This window comes from Chamaea fasciata, unplaced genomic scaffold (assembly GCF_029207755.1).
Source record: "Chamaea fasciata isolate MVZ Bird 193981 ecotype frontalis unplaced genomic scaffold, bChaFas1.0.hap1 SCAF_2, whole genome shotgun sequence".
In the NCBI taxonomy this organism is placed as follows: domain Eukaryota; kingdom Metazoa; phylum Chordata; class Aves; order Passeriformes; family Sylviidae; genus Chamaea; species Chamaea fasciata.
This window is the reverse complement of record NW_027094087.1, coordinates 5223730-5249020: the sequence shown is the minus strand read 5'-3', so window position 1 is coordinate 5249020 and position 25291 is coordinate 5223730. Positions and strand designations below refer to the sequence as shown.

At 46.1% G+C, this 25291-nt stretch overlaps 1 protein-coding gene across 3 annotated transcripts; it reads left to right on the top strand.

The window, feature by feature from the left end:
* Positions 1–569: 569 nt before the first annotated feature.
* On the top strand, positions 570–19184 carry GJA5 (gap junction protein alpha 5). Of its 3 annotated transcripts, none has more exons than XM_066208294.1 (2): positions 570–851; positions 16353–19184. In XM_066208294.1, exon 2 carries the CDS (start codon positions 16402–16404, stop codon positions 17509–17511), a length of 1110 nt encoding a protein of 369 aa, XP_066064391.1. In that variant the 5' UTR covers positions 570–851; positions 16353–16401; the 3' UTR covers positions 17512–19184. The 3 variants fall into 3 exon arrangements, with proteins under 3 accessions (XP_066064391.1, XP_066064393.1, XP_066064390.1); XM_066208296.1 differs by lacking the exon at positions 570–851 and adding an exon at positions 4203–4258; XM_066208293.1 differs by lacking the exon at positions 570–851 and adding an exon at positions 5434–6013.
* The last annotated feature ends 6107 nt before the right edge of the window (positions 19185–25291 follow it).

The following is a 25291-nucleotide window of genomic DNA, read 5'->3' as shown; positions in this document are numbered from 1 at the left end:
GTCAGGCTTCCACTTGAAAATTTGAGCCACAGTAAGGAATTTGGGGTGATGGGACTGGCCTGTGAATTCAAGTCCAGGCATTCATTTGATAGCAAATCCCACAAAAGCCATTGCACTGATGAGCACCATGAATGGCTCACAGGCCAACCTTACTCACACCATTTACCAGTTAGCCATCTGCTCCCTTCAGATATTATTTTATGGCTTTCCTTTGTTTTCACGAAGGCCTAAACAGGAATGAAATTGTGGGTCCTGTAGCTAGTCCTTTTAAATAAATAGTTCTGCCATCACTCTAATAAGTTTGACAAGTTGGTCACAGGCCCTGGACAGGAAGCTAATAAACTTCAAGTTGCTTTTCTATTGTTTTCCTAAAACAATTTGACTTCCTTTCTGATAGCCTCAAATTCCTTCAATAAAAATAGAGTAGCTGGGAGCCAGAGGAAGAGCTGAACCCGAGCCAAGTTGTGCTCACAATGCCGCCTGCGTAAGATCACATTTTATCCCGATCCACGAAGACCCTTTAAAAGAATAGCAGGCAGACAGCTGCCAGTGCATGTCAGGAACAGCTCAGGAGCGAGTCTCCCCCAGCATTGGTCCTCCAGGCTGGAGGGGATCTCCAGCCAGCGAGACAGTGTCAGACCACAGGCTGAGCTCCTGGGAGCTGACGGGGGTTCACTCGCCCTGCCCAGAGTGAACTCACCCTCCCTCAGACACTTCAGGATCTCTCCTTAGGAGCTGAACACTGGCACAGAGGTGGGCTCCAGCAAGACCAAAAGGCTGTGCTAAAGCTCTCCCACCCTTCAGTCAACTTTACCTGTTCCTCTCTACCTTTGCAGGCTCAGCAAAAAGAGGTAAAGGTCTGTTCTTTCTTTTTTTTTTCTTTCAGAAACATATCTATGTCTATATGCATGCACACATATTTATGTCAAGCAGCAATTCATCCAGCTGGAAGTTTGCAGGACAAGATGAATGTCTGGTGACTAGGTAGATGAGGACTCCTTGCTTTAAAATGACTTGCTGATCCTTTGGACAAATCCTTTATGCTCTCTATGGTCTGGTTCCTCCACCTGTAAAACAAGGAGGATGTTTATAGGAGCTGCAATTTCATTATCATCTGCAAAGCACTTCTCAACTACTCAGAGATGCTGCAGAGTTGAGAAGTGGAAGCAGGAGGGGTGAGAGGGCCACACTTTTTTCCCAGTAACATAAAGCTGACAGCTGAGCATTTACATTGGGATAGATGGCAATTTCTCCTCAGAGAGATGAAAACTTCTTCCAGTTTTTCTTGCTGAAAACTTCACTGGCAAATGAGTCTGACACAGAGTGATATTTCACAACTTTCTGTTTCTTGTTTCCTCTTTTCTCACTCTGTGCTAGTATAGTACTCTGGGTTGGGAAGATGAAAACTTGCATCCATATGGAATAATTTGGGGATTTTTACTAAATGAGGAACTGTGACTATAAAACTGTTCTTATTCAAGGGCCTTTGCTACTCCTCTTCCCTTGGGCCCAGCCTGTCCTTGGGAATTTGCCTACTGCTGGAGGATGCCTTCAAACTGTCTCTGGAGGTCTAATGTATGAGAACTTCCCTCTCTGGCCTTCTCTTTCAATTACATCCATGCATGGGGATTTGAGATAAAATGTTTCATCAGGAAGGTACCATCCCTTGGTGCTTCAGAGAAGGTACCAGAGGTGCCTGTCCAGCATGGAACATTATGAAGAACCAGAATAAGTGCAGTGCTCTGGCCAGGCTAGTAGGGATGAACTCAACCACTGTTGGGTGGTGGGTTTTTTTTTTTTCTGAAATTTCCCAATGCAGTAAACCTGACATCCTCCTCAAGGACAAGGTCTTCGGCAATGGCAGGAATGTACAAGACATTTTCACTTCAGACAATCTCTTTCAGTTTTCACATCTCAAGAGAGCATCTAGCTGCATTTGAGACAATCTTCCAGCAAAGACAGATGCTCTGGGAACACCTCTTTTGTGTGAAGAAGCTCTTTCATATGTGAGCTCTCATGTACACTACTGCATATTTGCAGACCTTCTCCATGCATCGTCTTGGCTTGCTCTTTTTGTTTGCTTAAATCTCAGGCACAGAACAAATCCCTCCATTAAATATCCATGGGATCAATGCTGAAAAACTCATCACACAAACTCTGCTCCAGATTTACCTGGCTTTTGTATGCAAGGGTGCAGATCTGATAAGGCACTAAGGCAAGCACAGGAAATAGAATGAAAAAGGGACCTCTTGGCTTATCAGGTTCAATCCCTTTGAATAACGGGCAAGAACAAAACAAATGGCCTTTTCTAAACTTACTAAACTCTGTCCTAAATCTCATTAGGTTTCCACCCTAACTTGTGCTGCTAAAATGCTGTTCCAGCACCTCCTTGCCTGCTCTGTTGCTTAGAAACCTTCTGATTTCCAACCTAAATTCATTCATGGCCAATTTATATCTATTTATTCTTGTGCCACATTGTCCTTTAGCTTATGTAGCTCTGCTCTCTCCCAAGCACTTACTTTCCCAACCCCCAATTCCTAAAAGTATTTATAGGCAGCAAATCTCTCCTCTCTTAACCTTTGTTCTGCCAGACTAAGTAACTAAGCTCCCTTATAGTATTCACCCTGCAGGCACATCACATGGTTTAATTACTTTGTGTAGCTGCACTAGCATGAAGTTCAGTGCAAAATAATTAATGCTGAAAAGCTCAGACTGGTAGCACATCTATTTTCAAATTAGCTCAAATATCTCTGTGCAGTCACTGCTGTGACTGATAAGTAAACACGCTGCTGGCTGAGACACCTTCCATCCCTCTGACCACACCATTGCCTTCCTCTGCACCTGCTCCAGGCTGAATATCCTCCTTGCATGGGGGGAAGCAGCGCTGCAGACACTAATTTGGAGAAGTCTCATCCTCCTGGATGACATTACTTCCACTCAGTGCAACTGGAAATACTGCTACATCCTCAAAGTTTGCTTGCCTTTTTCACCCCCACGTAGCATCTCTGCTTCCTCCTTCTTTGAACCATGAACTTTCCCCATCTCTCTCCATCTCTCTCTCTCCTGGGAGATGGAGATTCCTGTTACTCTTCAAACAAGTTCCTAGTATGTGGCTTTGCACTCTCCCACTTAACCTCACCTTGATCACTCTAGTCACAAAGAGCCTTCAGCTCTTGTAGTGCTGGAATCCACCTCTGCCCTCATGATACCTCCCACCTTGGTTTCATCAGCAGATTTCATTAGTATTTCTACATTCCATGCCAAGGTAATTAACAGAAATATAAAAAAAAAAGATCAGTCCTAAGAGCAATCTTTAAGCAGCCGCACAGATAATTTCCCTTCAACCTATTAAGGAACTGGTGTATCAATTCTGCCAGTCTCTTACTCACTTGAGGATTTATTTAATAATCCCTGTCTTCTTTAGCTGAATCTTCTACACTAATTTGCTTCTTCTGGGACACCATATCATATGGTTTACTGAACTCCAGGTAGATAAGGTCTGCTATGTTTCTTTTACCTAGGGGGTCGGGAATCCTAATCCAAGAAAGCTCTTAAGTTTTGATCAAAGGATAGTACATGTTGTTTTATTTTCCCTTTCCCTCCCGGTTTTATTTCTGCTTTCCTTCAAAATGCATTGTGTAGCATCACAAACTGCTGTGATCTGTGAGCTGCACATGGCAAGCTGTCAGCTGCTCTCCTCATTCCCACTGTCTGGGGGAGCATTCTCTTCCACTTGCTCTCCCCACTCAAGTCAAACAAGTTTTGCATAACAGGCTCTTGGGGAGGGCAGTCCAAATTCTTCTCCCCTGCTTAAGACTGAGCAAACCAGCTATTTTTCTAGCTGAGGGGCTGGAGAAGCTGCCAGGACACCTCTGTTTTCCCTTGAAGAGGTTGCAGTAGAGAAGAGATAACACATTGAGGGGCTGGCTGCAATATCCATACAGCATCTCTTTCTGTCTTTTCTCTCTCTCTCTGCCTTCTACAATTTCATTTTCGTGCATCAAAATCCAAAGTTACCACCAGCACCAAAACAGAAAGAGCCCGTAACAGGTACCTCCTGTGCATCATGCATGTGTTGGACAGAAACCTTCTCCCCTCCCTCATGCATTCAGCAGAACCAGACTGTATCTGCTGGGTTCAGGATTACCTCTGTATGCCACTCAGGAACAACACCTGGGCAGCAAACACAAAGGAGTGAGCAGGGAGAATCAGACCTGATCACTCTGAGTGTTCAGCAAAGTGTCAGCCACACAGGGAGGTGAGTGTGTATCAGACAGCTCTCTCACAGGACCTGTCTCTCTACAGCATGTGAAAAACACTTGACAAGCCTTATCCCTAGCCTATCCCAAAGCCATCTGTGAGCTAGACCTGTATTATTAACACCTTTTTTTTTTTTTTTGGACACTTCTATGATGAAGTCCTTGACAATCTCACTGGCATAAAATCAACATGAGTTTACATAATAATGCTATGTGGAATTTACTCTAGAAAGACAAAAAGCTGGAATGATATTCTCCTTCCCGTGAATTTCCATTGCAGATACACAACTGCCACACAGGAGAGGGAGAAACAACCCCAGAAACGTTTCTATTTTCATAAAAGCCACAGAAGGGCTTTCAATAAAGTTAGAAATGAAGCAGCAGTTGACTATACCAGGAGGTTACTGAGCTGCTGTGGGAATTTACTGTGCACTCTTTGTCCTGCATCCTGCACTAACCATCAGTGAGGATACAGCCCTCCTGGAAAAGAGTTGCACCGTCTCTTTGTAGACTGGCTTTCAATCTTGTGACTAAGGGAGGTATTAAATTAGTGAGAGAAAAATTATTAGAAGAGCTGTGTTGTGTTTTAGTCCCCGGACTGCTTTTGTTTCATGATCTGCACTCATTGGTGCATAGAGACCACCAGGCAATGTTCTGGGAAGGATTGCAGGAGGGATAACCACCAAAGCTTGTGCGCAGCAAGTCGGTTCTCAGGTCAGCAGAGTCTTTTGTGCAAATCTTGCTCTCCTGCCACCAGTTCTTTGAGACCTTTATCAAAGCCAGAAGGCATTCTCTGATTCTGCCTCCTCGCTGGGCCATTCCTGATGTGCAGGAATCAGAGGCTCAGCTTGACACATACATGAAATACAAGACCTTCAGACACATGGTATGTCAAAAACATTTTTAAGAGAGGCCCAAATGCTCATGAGTCTGACTGTGTGTGCGGGGAGGTGGTGGTAGGGTGGTGTGACAAAAAACACCTCTCTTGACAGGCAGATTATTCTCTATTTATCAGTACAAGGGCATGTAAAAAGCCCCTGGGAAGCATATGGTGCCCTTTAGGACAAGGCTGCAGCTGTGCTGGGCCCCTGGTCCAAGCCAGCAGAGCAAATTCTGTGTGATTTGAAGAGGTTGGAAGACCCTGCTCCACATGAACTCTGCTTTGCCAGATTAAGCTCGAACAAGTCAGAAACATGTCCTTGGTTGGCTGAATTGTCTTTTGTCTTGCACGGAAAAAGCTTTCCAGGGTCTGGCTGGTGTAACTGTGGGGCAAGGCTGTCTCTTTTCATTTGGGGAAGGCTTAGACCATAGAATGTTATCTGTGGGAAGATGTGCAAAGGAGCAGCAGTGGCTGGAAGGGACGGCACGAAGCTGGCAGCGAATGCATCCTGTCGGCATGAGGAGGGTGGCACAGGGAGAGGCTGAGAATGGAGAGGGAGGAATGAGATCCATGGTCTTTAAAGGAAAAACAACAGGAAACCAGGTTTGAAAATAGAAAGATTAGTGTGGAGGGGGTGGGAGAGACAAGAAAAGTAGGTGAAGAAAGAAGAGGGGGAAAGGCGGAGAGGCAGTGGGGAAGACAGAAAGTGACACAGAAAGGGGGTGGAGAAAAAGAGAGGAAGAGAGAGAGAGAGAGAACCATATTAAAGGAATAAAACGAAGCAACTGAGGAGAACAAGGAGTTCAACTTATCTACAGAAAGGGAAAGTGCTAAAGCAAGGAAAGGAGACTGAAGACAAGACACTGGAAATCAGGTAAGCAACCATGAGGGGGAAATAATAGAACTGCAGAAGTGCCGATGGTAGATCAAGTTATTACACTCAAGGGGAAAACAGCATGAGGGGAAGAAAGGATTTGGAGAGGCAGAAAAAGAAGGCTGGCAAAAAATAACTTAAGAAATTTACTTTTTCTTTCATTTTCTCTTCAAAAAATTCCCACTAGTAACATGGTGGGCTTGGGACATTTTAAAAATTAAACTGTTCTGCCACAGGCAGCTACAGAAATAACAAGTAACTTCCCTGCGATGAACCTAGATACCAATAGATTCCAATGTATAGGAAAGCAGGATAAGAGCCCCAAACATGCTCCCTCAGACAGTATAAAGTGCAAATTGCCATTTCTGTCAGATCCCGTTTCAGCATGCTGTCAAGCTGCTCGGGGGACGGTGGTGAAGGGAACTCTTACCTAAGGAGAGGCTCTCGGGGGACAAACACTTTACCAAGTGTCTGCATTAACCGCCTATATTCTGAAGTGCGCAGGGTACTTTCAAAATATTGCAGTTTCTTTTCCTTAAGAGCATTGTGTGTCCTGGCTCGTCTGTGACACGGAGCCTGGGAATGTAACTCCAGTGTAGAGAAGCGCCTTGCTGGTATCTCGCAGTCACACGTTCTGTGCGCGCCGCCAGGGAATGAATGCCTTTCTCCTCCATCCCGACACTGCCCGTGGCAGCCTCAGCAAGGAGGCACGCAGACCTGAAGGGACAAATGTCCTCTCCCACACCAGCAGCTGCTGCTTCTTTTTATTTGCCTCCCTTACTTTCCCCCTGCTTTTTGTACTTGGAATAATCATGCAATTACATTTCCATAATTGAACACTGCTTCTTCGAAGAATAGCCCACCTTGAGAATATGGTACCCCTGGAACACACCCACCTGGAAAGAAACAATCTCACTGAGCACAAAGGTTGCTGACTAATTGCCACCTCAGATCTGTCCTGGTTCCTTTGATTTCCTGAAGGGTCATTTGGCTGCCCATTTGTCATGTCTAAGGGGCTTTGTGGCATTCTGGTTTTTAACAACTCAGGTAAACTGAGGCAGTGCCCCTCTCCCTCAAGTACCGTAACAACCCTTAGTGTTGTTAGATCATATAAGTGCCTTTTCTGGACAAACCTCAGCTATAAATGAGCCTTAGGCATTGAACTCTCCCTCCATGATAATAAACCCATCAAAATTAATTGGTGAAGCATTGTGTATTAGAGTTTTCCCCTACTGCTGCCTATGTGTTCCTCTCTTTAAAGAACTTCATGCATGTAACATGTGTGCATATGTGTGTGCAGCTAGGAGCAGCTTAAACAGTTACTCAGAAGCCTCAGAGTATTCAGTATTTGTACCAGGAGCCAAAAAATTCTGCATTTGCTGCTATTTTCAAAATCTGCTCTGAGAAGAGCACACATTTCTAACTTTGTTCCCCTTTTCCTTGGGAGCAGAGCAGTACCCTAGGAGAATTCCTGAGGCTTCAGGGTTTAAAATACTCATCAGGCTCTGGTCGCTTGGGAACTATGTTAAGTATTCTTGTTACTATAAGTATTTGGGGTTGGTTGGGTTTTTTTTTTTTTTTTCCACTCAACAGTATATATTGTCACAATATTTTTAGTATTGTATGGGCATTAAAAAGTTTAAACTCTGACAGAAAATATAGGACTTCATACCTTAGCCTCTCTTCTTTTTTTTGACCTTCAGTCAGATTTCATGCACTCTGCACACATTTGCCCATTTTCTGACTTACCTTGCAGCATTGAAAATAGACAAGGAGGGATGAGTAATTCAGCACTACACTATTAGGGAGCACTACACTGCTCATTAGGGAGCACAGTTTGGAGACTGCTCCGCGTTTTGGGTGCCGTTGTATGAGGCCCAAGGATAGAGGCTTAAAATTAGAAATAATTCCCAGAAAACAACAGAGACACTTCAATATTTGGGGTAAGAATCCATATGGGGAGGGGGATCAATTTTATTGCTATTGAGAAGCAACAGAGAGATCTCTGTGAACAATACTCACAGGCTAGCTCTTCCCTGAAACAAAGAAATACTCATGCCACACAGCATGCAATGAGCAGAGAGATGCACTCTTTTAAGTCTCTCTAGTGTATCTTTGAAGAGAGGTCAGGGGGTTTTAATGTAAGAACTACGGGGTTTACACTTATATTTCTGCCTTTCTCCATTTTTTATGTCATTATGGACATGATTTGAGAATGGTTGAGAATTTCTATATGAAACTGCTCTCCCTTGGAAGCAGAAAAGCTGGCAGATGCCTTGGTCAGGGCACAGGGTCGCTGAGAAAGTGAAGCAGTCTGGCAAGGGTGATGCCTGCAGAGCTCCAGGGTCTTCTGCTGCACTCAGATGTCTGGTGAAGAAAGGAGGGAATAGTGGGATGGGAGAAAATCTGTCTCCAGTTTGCAATCAGATAAAGCTATCCAAGAGGCCTGGGGTTAATTCTTGCTTCCTAGTCAAATTTTCTCTGTCACGATGAGGCAAATCACTTAAGCCACATTTCCCCACAAATGCCCATTTCTTGTCTTTTTGGGTATCTGACATGTGATGCAACTGGTGGAACTGATAAACTCTGCCACTCCAGCACAAACCAGACAGAGCTCTGCTTTGAATACACATTATACACTGCTAAGTACACTTGGGAAAAAAGCACCAACAGATTAGCCACATCACCAAAGAGCTTCCAAAATTAATGAACAGTTTTTTATGTTAATCTCTCACTGCCTTAGTTCCTCGGCTGCACAGCTCATCTAATACCATCTCCTCACCTCTGGGTGGTAATGAAAGTAAGTAGATTTATAATTGTGAAGCGATCAGATACTGTTGTGATGAAAGCCATAGGAAAACCCATGAGGAAACTAATAATTCTGTCTTTAGAGCTGGACTTGAATAATGTACAGTAAATGAGGCACAGGCCACCCACTGAACAATGAGGAGAAAACAAAACATTGAATAGCTGCTGTTCAAGAAAGCCCCCGCCAGGCTGGCACAGAACAAGGCAGGCATCCTGTGCAAAGAATGAGGTGACAATGTGAGGATGTGGTTAAGGACTCCAAGAGGCACAAAGAGATTGAATTAAGATTACTGAGAACAGTAACCCCGGCATTTCCTAACTCCCTACTGCTGGGCTTTGCCAATTTAGTATGAGTTGGTTTCAAAGGGGGGTGTATTTTTGTGCACTTATATAGGGTGCATACACTGAGCACAAAAAATTATCCACTCACATAGCCAGACTGAGGATACAGCAATGAGGCTGGAGTGTGAAAAGAATCCTACAGATTTTTGGAAAGAAGGAAGAAATGAGATTTGACAAGGTAGTAATAAGTGGGAAATAGATAGTAGCTGAAAAACTCCCCTTTCTAAGGTTGAAAGAATTATCAATTTGGGTGCTGTGTAGAGTTAGCTGGTCGAAACTGCCAAAAAACTGAGGCAACGCTCTCTGGGGGAGCCTGACTGTAGGGAAACCATGGGGAACTCATAGACAGGGAGATACTGGGGTGAGAAGAAGGAAGAAAGGATGGGAAAAGTCTGAATGAGAGCTCTCTCCTTCTCCCATTACCTCTCCAGTCTGTTTTATTTCAACACTATAACGAGTTGCATCCCATGCAGTCTGTGAAGGAGCCTAAAATCACATGGGCAGGTTTAATTGCTGCTATATTGTGCCCAGTGAGAGGTCTGCCATCACTGCACATCGCCTTCCCCACTGACTGAGCAGTGCTTGAGATCAGCTTCTCTCAGCAGAGCTCAGGGACAGGTTTTACTACTGCAGCCCCCAAATTTCTCAGCTTGTTTTTGTTTTCCAGAGCTCCTTATGCCCTCTTTGGCTATCTCCACACCTCTATTTTGCCTAATTTAGTATCATCTGTAAATTCATGCAGGTCAGCTTCTCTCTGCAAAGAGAAAGATACTGGAAAGAGCATCAAGTTTCCAGCATTTACATTAGAGAGAGACTTAATGGGGATTTTTTTTTTCCTAGAAAAAGCACAGTGACCCTTCATTTAGTTTATCCCAAGTCCAGTTTTGTCACATCTGTTGTGGTCCCTCGGGACCCACATTTCTCAAAGAGAGAATCCCAAGAGAATTAGAAGATGCTCCCTGCATTTTCAGTGTAAGCCTGGATACCGCTATCATGTAACTATTTGATGCCAACCTTTCAAAGACAGTGGGATAAATTCATCCCTCAGCTTGACTCATCTGAGTTCAAGGTCTCTTCTGTTCTTGGTCTCTTGAGACTACATCAGGCAGAGCTTGGCCCTAATATTTGGATATATGAAAGCACAGGGGGAGGGAGGAATAGCATTAGATGTTCTGGACAGACAGCTAATAAAAATTCAACTGACTGGGAGTCTGCAGCTCCCACCATCACTTCAGATGAAAATATTCTACATATTATTATCATTTGTGTGTGTAACACATCCCTGATGTACACGCTTGAAGGTGTTGAGTGATTCCCCTCTGTCTGTGTCCCTGTGTGCGTCAGGGTTGTGTGCCTGTGTGTGTAGGAGGTGAGGGGTCATTCAACTCCCTTATCTTCTCACCCACTCTCCTTCTCGTGAACTCTGAGATTTTCCACATTTGGAGAGGAGGGGGAAAGCACACCTCGTCAAGGAATAACAAGCTGTCTGCAACTACAAGTAGGGCCAGTGGTCTGGATACCAGTGGGACCCTTCCAGAAATTACAGTGAACTTGGGAGGAGCAGAAAGATAAGAAACCTTGGATGTCTGTCGTCTAGGACACGAGCTGTTAACACAGAGCTGTTCTTCTTCCATGAGATTTCAGCTCTAGAGTCAAAGTCACTCTGATACTGGCTCAAAACAGGACTTCAAACCCAAGGAACCAGAATGGAACCAATGCAAACATGTCAATTGTTTTTCTTTAAAAGCTGAAGTACCATTTATTCTGGGCTCATTTGCAGATGCGAGTTTCAAATTTGGCTAAAGAACTGGCCTGGTTCAGGCAAAAACTTATCATAAGCATATGCATGCATATATGAAGCCAGAGAGATGATGTTTGGACAAAAATGCCTAATAGGTTGTTGCCTGTCTATTGTATATCCATAGGAAGGAGCCAATGGCAGTAAACTCAAAACAAAAAGATACCTGCTGAGGTGGGCTTTAGCATCACAAATCCTCTGTAATTCAAAGCACTGCACCCACTCTGCACAGTGCATTTCTAACTCTATTCATCATTTAATATTGTAAACCACGTGTCCCCACAATGCAAAACAAAACAAAACCAAATAAAAACCAAAACGAAGCACCTCTGGTTCTGCCAGGTGCACTTGCTATAGAAGGGCAGCAGAAGAGGGTTTTCTTTCAGGGAACAGTGAAGACAGTGTTGTCTGAGGGCAGAGGAGAGAAGGGCTGTGGTCTGTAGAAGCGGATGTGCTGTAGAAGCAGTGTTGTATTCCTGTCGTGAGGTTTAAGAGGCAGTGCTGCATAGAAAAAAGGACACAGTCTTGCAAGTCACAACCCCTGAGCTCTGTCCCCAAACTGCCTCCAACACAGTGACCTCAAACAAGCAGTTTGCACCTTCTGTACCCCAGTGATCACCATCTGCAAGACAGAGGTGACAACATCTGCACTGCATGAGATACTGCGGCTACCAACAAGGGGCTGGAGATCCTTAAGTAAAGTAGCATTAACCAACCTCCAGTGCAGAGCTTGAAGTGTCCTTCCCAAGTGCCTGCAGCTGTGAGTGCACAGTTTGGCAGTGTGGGCTCCACTCCTGCCTGGGTTCGGCCTAACAAGTGTCAGCACAGGGCAAAGATCTCTGCCCACACACCCACCATGATCTGTTGTGCCCCGTGCTGCCCTGGACCTGTATGAGATAACACAGCTGGAGGGAGGAAAGCCATGAGCAATTCCTAGGCACTGACCATGCCCCAGTTGGCCTGGATGCCCCACTGCAATGTCACTGTTCACATGCCCAGAACCCAGAGGGGACAGCTACCTCCTCATTCAGTAGCTTGAAGAGGATGCACTTCTTGCATGGCCTGCACACACAGCCACGTGTCCAGAATGCAAGCTTCTTAAAACATCCTGGGCCTTCCACTTTGTTGTGAAATCTCATTAATTCCCAGAGACACACATTTGCACCTGATTGAGCAAATCACATAGAGAGATTGGGCAAAAATGTAATGGCTTTGAATCTGATACTCTCCCCCTCCCTGGGAGCTGTGCTTGCCTCACACAAAGGAGCTTTCCTCGGAGAGCCTCTCCACGTGCCCCTGGGATCTGCCACAGGGAAGAGGTGAGCCCAGCAAGGGAGAGCAGGAACAGTGTTATAATCAGACTCTCCACTTTATTTTAGAAACATCCCGCAGAGATGGTGACCTCCTGTCACCTTCCTTGTGGGAAAAGCTAGCTTGAAGTGTTGAGCTCAGCTATTTATATCACTGCTGATAGTCTTGCCTGTCTTCTAAAGAGGGGAAAACTTTCTTCCCAGTGACCCCCAGGGAAATAAACTCATATAAAGATGATTGCACAGGAACAGCCCTCCTGGCTCTCTGGTGTGGATTTGCTAGCTGTTCATCCAAGCCCTGGCTAGTTCCAACCAGAATGAGCGTGCTGGCTGGAGCCAGCAGCAGCGATGTGAAATGCTCTCCTGTCCTTCAGAGCACGTGGCACCACCAAGAGGATGGGCAAAACTGCTCAGAGGGCAACAGACACTTCCCCTCCCGCAGATAAAGGTGGTGCAAAAAAGGAATGGCAGAGAGCAGCCCACGGCTGGCGAGCCAGCCTGGCGTACTAGCAGGTGCCGTCCCCGCCGGGGTATTTTTATCGTGGAATTTGGCAGTCACAAGGCAGCCTGGAGCTGAGCAGACTCTATGCTTGGCCTGTGGGGTGATGCTCAGTCTTCCACAGCTTCAGTGGTGCTCCAGGTGATGATTGAGCCGGGCTGGCCAAGCCGCTGGGTTTGTGCCAAGCCGCCCTGGTCTGTGTCACACACGCGTCCCACGGTGCCAGGATCCCGTGACGGCGCCCAGCTCCCGTGAGGATCCAGGAGAAAGCTGCCAGCCAAAAGCATGGAAGGGGCAGTGGCACAGCCCAGGACCGCTCATGAATATGCATGACCCTGCTGCCAAGACTGTCCTCTACCCACAAAAATACCCAGAGGTGCTCTTTGCCCTGTCACACCAGAGTTAGACAAGATTTGTCCAACTGAGCCCAAACTAGGAATTTAAAAGGCTGCAGATGCTCATTCGCTGAGAGGTCAAAGTATGTGAGGGCAACAGTAGTCTGGGAATGAGGAAAAGGAACTATATGGAAAATTCCCAAGAATAGTAAAGCTATGAGGAGAAAGGCTAGGTCAGGGGTAGCTCTGCATAGCCAGGAAAAACTGTCAGGAGGTGACAATCCTTCTTTTCTTGCTGGCAGCAGAGAACTAGATGCTCTCAAAGACCCTTGGTCTGGCACTGCAAAAATAGCTCGCTAATGAGTATCAAATGTCTGAGCCAAAAATGCTGCTCTAGGAGGGAAACTCCTTCTCCTGGTTTCCAAAATCTGTTCCCCTGTGGCCACCTACGCCCTTGCAGCAGCGACCTCAGCTCTCTATGGGGCTGTAGCAGGGTGATCAGGAGGCATCTGCAGGCAGTCCCTTCTTCAGACAGCCTGTGCAGGAGCGGGTAGAGGAAATGTCCCTATTATCTAGCCTAAGCCTCATGACTGCCAGCCTCAGATCCTTCTGATTTACAGCTTCTTGAAATATTCTGTGTATATGTGAGGCAGGTAAATTGCTGTTCTTCTCACATCCATTAATATTTTTTATTTCTGGATTCCTCGTGTGCTTATTTTTGCTTTACTTTGTATCCTGCACATCCTGATTCTTACAATTTGCAAGTGTCTAGGCTTAGAAGCCTTCCCTGGGGAAAACAAGCTGTTGTAAAACCCCAAACAACCCGCACACAGGAGAATGGATGGGAAGAGAGGCTCAGTTTGTGATTGTACTTCCCTATGGCAGAAAGAAAAACTCAGCCTCTGCATAGCCAAGGAGAACTGTGTTCATATTTACACTACCAAGCAAGGCGAAACAAGAAAAAGCATGTGTAAACAACATAAACTCACCTGGAAAAGTGAGGACACCCACTAGTGTTCATGCTGCCCTGTAAGGAATATTCCACACATACAGCTGTGCTACAGCATAGTGATGTTGGACACACGTAACTCTGAGCGGTAGGTAGCTGATTGCCTTTCTGCACTCTGGGGGAAAAAAAGAAGCAAACACAATGATTTCAGTGCCACAGTCTGTAAATATTTCCCATCACTGATTTATCTGCCGGTATTTAATCCCCTGGTGCTCCTGGAACGAAGCCATATGCTAATTTTTCCAGAATGCAGTAACTGCACCAAAGCCATTTCAGAAGTAAAGACAGACCCACACATTCACCAGTTTGTACCAGTGCAGATGAGAGGAGTTAGAAAGGCCAGCTGATTTTCTGTGTTACTGCTCCTCCAGCACTGGGCTGGCAGCAGATCAAAGCGTCTGCATATGCCAAACAGCCACCAGGATCTCCATCAGCCTGATTGCAGCATGCCTGCCAGGGCAGGAAAGAGCCAAACCCCATCCTTTGCTTCCTGAATGTTCCTTCTCCCTGCTCACATGGCTTCTGACAGGAGACACTGCCCTGTCTCCACACCTGGGCAATCCCCACCTTCCCCAGGGCAGCCCTCAGCAGCACCAGGAATCTGAAGATTCAACTTTTGATCCCTCCATCCTTGCAGCTGGACACAGCACAGGAACAAACGATGGGAAGAATTATGGTGTGTGCTGCTACATTAAATTATATCACTCACATAACTAGAGAAGAGGATATTTTTCCCCTCAACAAGTGTATCTGTTCTCCAGCTTTTGCTCACATGAAATCTACACAATATTGCTACAGTAAATTTTCAGCTTTTAACAGTGTCTGCTCTCCACAAATGTTCTTTGCACTATAAAAATAATTGGCTCCTAAAGACAGGACAAGGAACAATAAAGGAGAGTTAACAATTTGGTCCCCGTGGCTTTGGGATTTACCTTGACTAGTGTTTTTAATATTTCATTATGATGATTATTTTTACATTTACTTATTAAAATGCTATTTTCCAAAAGAATGACTGTGGGAGGACATTAGCTCCGAGGTATTAGTGCATACTTTATAGCACCCGGCCCTTAACTCTCACCAGGGAGAGCTTTGCAGTGCCCTGGGAAGGTAAGTATGGTGAGCATAACTGGATCAAATGATTGCTCAAGCATTCCCACAGAGCCCCACAAAAGATGGATTAAACCCACTGCTCTCTTTTTATCCATCAGGTTAAGTGACTTGGCCAGAAACAGTCAGTCAGAGCCAGAAACAAAACTGAAGCAGGCTCTCCTGCATCTCCACTTTGCAATCTTACTCCCAGTCCAGCAAACCTTTCCTGTCATCAGACCACCTACCAACAGCACTTCCCAGGAGTTGCTGGTCCTTGGGAGGCACTTCAAAGGAGGCTTTTTTTCTTTGTCTGTTTCATTTGAACTGTGAGTTTTTCCTCAGAATATAAGAAAAGCATAAGGAACAAGACCCACCATGTAGATTTTGCAGCAGTTCCCTCTCAGGGAGGCATGACAGGGTGGCAGCAGATTAGGGTTCCTAGCACAGCCCACCAAAGTCTTTACACTCCCCTAAACATTTGCAGCTTGTAAAGGAAACACTTGCAGCTGGCAACACCGCAAAACCAAAGCAGAACCTACAGAGGGGGAGCAGGTGGGCAACAGAAAGGTTTTCTCTGCACTTCAGTCGTGGCACTGAGCTCATAAAGCTCAGAAGCCCAGAGCTGCACTCACTTCACATTCCAGGTGTTGGCACAGGTATTACACAAAGGCAACATCTGACAGTGTCACTACTCAGGCCAGGCTGTAGGTTCCAGTCTTATCTCCCAGGGGATCAGCCTACTAAGGATTTTCCAGAGTGCAGGCTATGGATAGACGAATGATGCTTTAACTACCCAGTCCACAGAGGATGCAATATGCAGATCACAGTGAAAGGACTTACTGAATCAAAAATAAATCTGGCTCACCCTCAAGGTTTTGGGAACTCATTTAGCAGGCTGTAGATGAGTTATGTATAAAAAATCACTTTTTGTTTCAGTAGCTGAATTTAAAAAGAAAAAAAAAATCCCAAACACAACACAAGATTTCCAGCAGATAAGAAAAAAGTTTTCAGCAAACCAGACCTCATACATTTCACATCAAATGAAAACATTTCCTCTGACACAAAACATAAAAACCCATTTCACTCTATCCATTACCAGCTGGGCATTTTCTACCCCTCCTTAAAACACTCTCTGTTTTCTCCCAACAGAGGCTTGTGCTCAGCTCTCAAGACTTCTCACTCCTCCTGGTGAACAGAAATGGGGGAGTGGAGTTTCCTGGGAGACTTCCTCGAGAAGGTCCACAAACACTCCACAGTGGTGGGGAAAGTCTGGCTGACAGTGCTCTTCATTTTCCGGATGCTGGTGCTGGGAACAGCGGCGGAGTCCTCCTGGGGGGACGAGCAGTCTGACTTCATGTGTGACACCCAGCAGCCCGGCTGCGAGAACGTCTGCTACGACAAGGCCTTCCCCATCTCCCACGTCCGCTTTTGGGTCCTCCAGATCATCTTTGTCTCCACCCCGTCCCTGGTGTACATGGGCCACGCCATGCACACGGTGCGCATGGAGGAGAAGAGGAAGATGAAGGAGGCAGAAATGGAGGCTGGAGAGAACAAAAACGGCAGTAGCACGTACTACCAGCAGAAGTGCTCCGTGGCGGAGGACACTAAGCTGTCTGGCTGGGATGAAGCAGGAGGCCAAATCATACTCAGGGGCAGCCTGCTGAACACCTACGTCTACAGCATTTTGATCCGAACTGCCATGGAAGTGGCCTTCATCGTGGGGCAGTACGTCCTGTACGGGATCTTCCTGGAGACCCTGTACATCTGCCAGCGGGCACCGTGCCCCCACCCCGTCAACTGCTACGTGTCCCGCCCCACGGAGAAGAACGTGTTCATCGTCTTCATGCTGGCTGTGGCAGTGCTCTCCCTCTTCCTCAGCTTGGCCGAGCTGTACCACCTGGGCTGGAAGAAAGCCAAGGAGAGGTGCTCCCGGTCCTACAAAGCCAGCCCCAGCACGGCCCCCGGCAGGCTGGAGTCTGCGCCGCAGGCAGAGAGGGCGCAGATGTACACCCCACCACCGGATTTCAACCAGTGCTTGTCCAGTCCCAACGGGAAGTTCATCAGCCCCTTCAGCAACAAGATGGCCTCCCAGCAGAACACCGCCAACTTTGCCACCGAGAGGGTCCACGGCCAGGAGGATGCTGCTGGGGAAGGGCCCTTCATTAAGTCCAGCTACGTGGAGAGTCCAGAGGTGGCCAGCGAGTGTGCAGCACCTGCCTTCCCCGAGAACTACTTCAACGAGAAACGCCGGTTCAGCAAGGCCAGCCGTGCCAGCAGCAAGGCAAGGTCGGATGATTTGTCTGTGTGACCTGTCTCCAGCAGGGATGGGGAGAAGGAGCTGTCCCAGCACTCAGTAAAACTTCTGCAAAGTGGACTCCAAACTCTCGCCCCTAACCTCCCTGTTTTAATATCCTCCATCTATCCTTTCCAGACAGCACTCTCACAGCTCAATGCAGGGGCAGCCACAGCCACTGAAGAGAGACCCCAATGTCGGGATGTGAAGCCCTCAGCTGTATTTTCACCATGGGACCCACAGGGATTAGAGACTCACCACCCTTAGGCTGGTAGAGCTCAGGCCAGCAGACTCCTGCCCAGTGGGTATGCACTGTGACACTGTGTTCAACAGACTGACTGGACCTCTACATCTTCTGTGGTCTCTATTCAGCATTTGCAGCATCAGCTCAGCAGTTATACTGAGCTAAAGCTTCTCTCACCTGCAGGGAGCAGAAACACACCAGTTGGCTTTCTGAAAGGAAGATATTCTCATCTGCTTCATTTTGGCTCTTTCTAACCCTCCCTTTCTCTACCTGAGCCCAGATATTTTATACCAGTTTACCTACACAATCAATCCTACTTGAATTTTTTGACACTGTATATGTAACAACTCCTCCCCTTAAATAAGGACATCTGTGGTCCCCAGTGCACAGCTGCCTCATGTCTAACATTGGAATCCCTTCCTCATTCCTAAGTCAGCAAAGCAGACTGGCCCCAGGGAAATCACTTAGATGACCAGTTGATGAAGACTGGGGAATTTTCCCAAGATACTTATGTCATCAATCCTGAGCAAGATATCCATTAACAGAAATAGAGACTCTCCTGTGAGAACATATATCTCACGAGTATCATGGAGAAACAAAGTGGCTTTTCCCGTTTTGAAACTCATCTTTCAGGCAACCTGAATTCTGCTGAAAGGGTGCTGCCAGCTGCCCACTTGAGAGAAAAGCATCCTCTGCTTATCTGCAGAAGAGGTACGGCCTGTGTCTTCTCACCAACCTACCAAAACACTTCAGCATCCTCTGCAAGCAGAAAGAGTTCTGCTCAGGTCCTGCACAGCATTCGGCTCCTCCCTGCTCCCTCAAGCTTGCCAGCCAGCACAGATCAAGCTATTTGTCCTCACATTAAGGCTCTGCTCTGCCACCAGGCCATCCTCTCCTCTCCATTCCTAGCACACACAGTGCTAGAAATCACCCATGGACCATGTCCTTCTTTTTGTCTCAAAAAGACAAACAACCACTGGACCCTAGGGCTGCACTGTGAGTCTGGGGGGTGAGGTCTGCAGGCAGCTCCCACTCAAGATACAATTTCTCAGTGCAGAGTTGACATCCCCCTGTCAAAGATCCGCTGAACAGAGCCAAGCTGCTCCCTGTTGTTTACCCTGCGCTGCCCTTTCAGACACAGGCCACAGCTTCCCAAAGCTGGACTGCACAAGCGAATGGCCTGGGACCAGCTGATGAGGGGACTGAGCCATTCCCTCTCTTAGGGCCACTGAAAGTGAATCCCTGCTCCTGACACACAGCTTTGGTACAGCTCCCTGTACATTTAAATACACATTCACACTCAGACAGGGGAAACTGTGGTTTTGTTTGTAAGTTTTTATATATTTGGGTTTTTTTAATCCTGAAAAAGACCTGTGTGTTTTCCTTAACATGAGATTTTAGTCAGTTGTGTCTAGGTTTCTCCTAATAAAGTTCTAACTCCATCTCTCCTTGTGGATGTTTCTCCTCTCACATGGCTGAGAATGAGCTGCTAGCAGGGATCAGGCTGCCCGCCAGTCTCTGCTGTTCAGAGATCACAAAAATTCCCATTGCCCAGAGTGGCAGGAATGAGGGGAGGGTTTGGCCAGGGGGATAAATAATAAACATAGGGAAATGATTGATTGATTGACTGGCTAACCGGAATTCCTCCCACAGCTCCCTTGCCTGCCTCTGCATTACCAAGGAAGGAGGAGCTGGTTGGGGAGTAGAGCTTCCATCCTCTTGCAAACACTTGCTCCCTGTCTCTCCTTCCATATCCTTGCACACCCCTGTACCCAGAGAGGACACCTGTGATGTGAAGCCAACTCAGCAGGAAGAGGGAAGCAAAACCTGTCCCCCACACATCTGACTGCTTGTCCATGCAGTAACCAAGCCCTGAAGTCTTTTTAAGAGACAAGGCCTTGAGAGAATCCACTGCTAACCATCACTGCAGCATTCCTGTGGGTACTCAAATCTCTTAAGATGTATTTGCCCAGCCCAAAGAAATTCCTTTTCTTCCCTCAGCTATGTTCTTCCTTTGAAATTTATCCTTTGCTCTCCCACTTTCCAACTTTCACAGGCTCCTTCCTTCTGGCCCTGGATCCCCCTGTCCACCCAAAGGAAGTGCCCTTCTTCACTTTCTCCACACAATCTCCCATCCCCTGGGATTCTGCAGGCTGGAAAGCTGGAGAACAGCAAAGTACTGGGTCCCAGCAAGGAGCCTGAGAGGGGACAAAAAGAATGAACCCAGAATTCCATGCGGGCACTGGGACAAGGACCTTTAACTCCATTAGAAACTACAGGGACCCTTTAAGATCAAGAAGCTGTGGTTTGGGGGTTTTCAGCTCACGAGTGAGGATGCCACCTGAGCAGCCATAGCCCCACAATGCAGCAAGAAGGCAGGACTGGTCCTGCAGACCGTGGGTTTTTGACTGGCAGGTGTCAGCCCTGAGCATGCCTGTCCTTTAGGGTGCCACCTTGCTGCCAGAGACAGGCAGTGGGGAAGTCAGGAGCACTCCCCGTGGAACACTTGGCTACTGAGTGACATTAATGTTTAGCAAAGCCACTCAAGCACGAGCACAGACCTTGTTTAATAAACCGTTAGTGGTTTAAAACAAGCAATAGCCCGAACTTTAAAAACTCTGAGCTACTGTCTCTGCTGGAGGGCAAGGTAGAGCTGAAAAAAATGACAAGGATCTCCTCTGTGCTGTCTCAGACCAGACCTCTATGATCCAACCATGTTCACAGGTGGGGTTTTAGTGATCTTTGAGACCAGGGCAGTACAGCCATGCCAGCTCTCTCTCATCCTAGAGATTGAATGTATCAAAGCAGATAATTTCCCTCAGCCACCCATTTCTTAATGCCTCCACTCTTCTGTCTTCTAGGTATAACACGTGGGGGATATTTGATGGATGGATGTTTGCACTAGCTGACAGACCATAAACTTGTGATTCTTGGAACCCACTGTCAAGGCTGGCCAGGCTGTCACACCAGGATAGGAGCACATTTACTTCAGGCTGGGCTGTCCTTTCAGACAGATTTAGTATATATTGCTTTGTACCAGATGGATGGGTAGACAACCTTATAGTAGCAACCTGAATCAACATTGCATATTAAATTCAGTCTCCTTGGATAGGTGCTCAATCTTTAAATGGCAGCATTACAAAGACAATGCTCTGAGAGGGAGCAAAGAGGAAACATGAGAGCTTTTCATGCTGTTCTTGCCCCTCTTTTCTCCAATTCTGCCTGCTGGGACTGCTCAGACTGTCAGAACTGTGAATTCTCCAGCAACAGCTGGAACCAACATTTGACAGAAACATCAACCCCAGTTACCTCCTTGGTCAGCACACCTCAAACCACCTCCTCCTCTAGCTGGTGTCTGAAGGAGCCAGAATTCAGTTCTGATCTACAGCCTTGTGCTGATCAGTTGCTGAGCCTCAGACAGGAAAACAGAGAAACGTGTTTCAACAGGCCTTTAAAACAGAAATATTTAATCCTATAAAAGGAAAACCTATATTTAAAAATACATAGAATGCCAAAACTAATAAAGTATTGAACTGAGACAAGGTCATGCCTCTGAGTTCTTCTCCACAAACAGCACAGTGGGACAGCAGAGCAGGCTATGAGAAATTTGAAGGAGAAATTGAGGGAGAGATTTAAAGTAATGGCTGATCTAGAGGACATGGGTCAAGCAAGTTGTTTCCTCTTTCAGAATACATGGGCAAGACAATACTCAAGCAAATTCAATGCTGAAAACATTTCAGACTGTTAGAAGGGAATAGGTAAGAAGATGACAGACTGCACAATCCCCCTTCAAACACTTTTCCATGAAACATCACTGAGGCCAAGGAATTAGGAAGACCCAAACCCCAAAGAACAAATGCACTGTGATTTCACAGGAGTGAGACCATGCTTGACCGGACTGCAAATGGCCAAAGTACAGAGGCAGAAATTCAGAACTCAAAAAGTCAGAGTAGCATAGCAGAGAGCCTGACACACAGCAATGACAGGTACTCCAGAGCAGCTTCCCTGCTGGAATTGCTGCCTCCAGGGAAGCCTAGGACTAAGAGAGGCACAAGGGGAACTGCTGTTCCCAGGGGAGCTCCCTTGGGAGGCTCACAGCAACCATGCAGCATGGCCAGAAGGCTCTAAGTGTTCCTGAGGGAATCCAGCACCTCCTCCCAGCAGGGGTGACAGGAGGGGATCCTGTACAGCACTGATGGCAGGTTCTGCACACATTTGTGAATAAAGAACACTTCAGTGGTTCGGGTTAGTGGTGGCACCAGAGGTACGAATAGACTGAGAATGAGGATGGAGAGTGGCAGCTCTGCAAGATACACTTTGTAGGGGGAAAAAACTGTGACTTTGAAGTGCAAAATTAATAGCTTTGCTTTTGCCTGAAGTGTTCGTTGCTTATATGGTCTAGATGATTAAAGATCTTTCTGGGGAGCTCGGGAATTGTAATACCATACATATATAACTTTGTCATGAAAATCTGATGACAGAAAAAGAAAGAGGATCAAATGAGCTTATAAGACTCACTGTAGTCAAATAATGCAGAAATGCTTCATTTTTTCTCCAGTGAACATTGGTTCATATTTTTAAAAATGAATTTGCTCAGGCCACATTCACATACCACCACTGGTTTCCCACAGACATTTGAGCAATTGAGTTTGACGGGCAACAGAGTTCTCTGAAAGTAAATGTCAGTCAAGGAAACCAAATTTTAAATTCATATGGGCCAATATCCACCCCAGAGGCAGCTCTGTGCTCCTCCAGCCCTCGGGAAAGCACAAACAATATTGTGTAACCAATCCAGTGCTGTGTAGCCAATCAGAAACCAAACAACACACCTCCCCTGCAGACTTTATGCAATAAATACTCACCAAAAGAGGTTTTAAGGACCATTAAATGCATTTAGATTATTAATAGAAAACACCTAAGAGAAGCGTGATGTACTGCCTGGTGGAAACGGTGGTTACACCACCAAGCCTGACAGAGTTCAGGAAGCGTTTGGACAATGATCTCAGGCACATGGCGTGATCCTTGGGGTGTACTGTGCAGGGCCACGAGTTGGATTTGATGAGCCTGATGGGTCCCTTCCAACCCAACTCATTGTATGATTCTGTAGTTCTATGATTCTGTGAAACACACTGCAGCACCAGCATAAAACCTGCTCCCCTGTCCTCTAACATGCCAGGCTTCGTAGCCAACCCATTAACACAAACCCAAACTGGTCTCTGAGTGAACAAAAGCAATCATGCTATGTACATTGGAAACAAAGTATTCCCCCAGAGCAAGTCAGAAAGCAAAACGCAGAAAAACTGCAATATTTACATATTCCTTTAAAATTATTCCCTGAGTGAGGCCTGCAGGTCTGCTACATTAAGCCACTCTCCTCCCTCGAGGTGGCTACATTTTATTAGAAGATCAGGCAGTTTTTCCTTTTTTCATTTCTGTGTTACAAACTCTGGCTGGCACATGACAGGCAAGAAAAACAACCCCACTGCAGCGTTCGCAGGAGCAAGACCAAGTCTGCTGCAGACCCCTGCTATTTTTTGTCATCTCCACCTCTTGGGGCTGGATCACAGCAGGGAGCTGCTCAGGAATTACTCAGAGCTGGGATTTGTGACTCATTATTCATATGCAAGACCTGCTCTTTACGATGAAGTTGTTTTAGACAGGAAGGAGTAAGGCAGATGGGGCCAAGCTAGGGGTCAAAATGAACTGGTAGGGGCCCAGGAGAGAGTTAAATTTCATGCTCTGATTGGACATGAACATAATCTTAAGAAGGCATGTCAGTGATGGTCAGCCATATGACAATATAAAGAATGCAAAAGACATATTGGAAGACTTTCCTAGAAACTGGATACGGGTGTGTGGCCATGACATTTTTATCAACAGCCCCAGCAAAACCCAACACTCTCATATTCAGCGGCAAGCAGGGTTTCACTAGAAATCATGTTAACCACCAGCTCCTACCCTTAAAAGGAATCAGATTAGCAGCAAGAGGCAAGCCTGAGGTCAGAAACTTGCTGCTATTTGTTTGGGTTTTGGAGTAAATGCTGTGCCAGCTCTTCGGCCTGGGAACAAAGTTTGAGGTTGAAAAGGGCTTCTGACAGAACCAGTTTGATGTGTGCCAGGCTACAGGCAAGACTTTTCAGAAACAAGTGTCCAAAATTAGCCATTGCAAAATCATGTAGTCCAGTGAAACCATCTTTTCTTTCCCACCTTGCTTTTCTTACACTTCAGCCCAGACTCAAGAAAGGTACACACACGTAGCAGAAATTACCATCATCTTTGCTGCATATTCACAGAAAAATGCACTTTTTTCCAATTCATAATAATTTTTAACATTCAGTTCAATTCATTTTTTCCAACCCTTGCAGATCATGAGAACTCTTTTCTCACCTGTTCTTTTCCTCTGAAATTAAGTTCTGGATTACCTTTTCCCTCTGTGACCTTGTATTTTCTTAGGATATAGTTACACTTTGCTTTCCCTATTTCTAGCTTCACGAGATTCTTCTCTGACATTTCCAAAGAAATGCCAAATTTGAGGACCTTCTGAAAAGTTCATTAAAGTACTCAGTCCTAAATCAACAATAAAGACATTCATTAAACGAAAGAGAACTCGGAATAATCCTCACTGATTCCTGATGGATATCTCTCTGACCACTCAAGCACATCACAGTGAGGTACCTGAGAGCTCCAGATCATCAAAGGAAAAAACATGAGATACTTTATCCCTTCTCCTGCCCTAGTGCACACCTGGCACACTCCAAAGCACCCCTCCCACACCCCAAATTAGGGCTGCCATCACACCAGGTGCATTTCTAAGCAAGCAGTGAGGCTGCAGAGTACAGCATCACACAACCAACAGCATTTCAGGCACACAGACACAGACAGGCCTGGCTGCTCTGCACTTCTATGCAGTGTCATGATCTCCCACGGCACCCCCAGCATCTCTGCACCACAGGCTGGCCTGCAGTGGGAGTCTGCAGCTTGCTCTGTTTCACTTCCCAAGACAAAGGTGAGAAGGATTTTAATCCTGAAATGCGAGTTCTTGCCAAAAAGGAACAACATTTCTGACAGCGGCCTGCTTTTTTAACAGAAGCACTCCTACAATGAGAAGTATTATTTTAATTAACAATTGGAAAGCACAGTCTAGGGATGAGGTAATTTCTAATTATTGTGATGGGACTTGAAAAGGTGTGCACTGGTACCAATAGAAGTTACTGACTCCACTGGAAATGACTGGGTAAGGTCCTCTCCCCTACACTAAGCAAACAGCCAGACCAGTCACCCCAACATTAAAACCTACAAATCTGTGAAAAATTCACTGTGGTTGACACACTGCAGCTCATAATGACTATTTTTTGTCCACAGTGCTGCTGTTTGTTTCAAACCATTTAGCAATATTCATTAGCTCCCCACTTCAAATTAGGGTAATTGAGAGTAAGAGAACATGCAATCAAGTTTTTTACTAAGGGAGCTGTGCCCCATTCCCTTCTCTGGCACAAGTGTTGACTCTGCTGACTTGCAGCCAGGCTTCACCAGGAATTTTTCTTCAAAAAT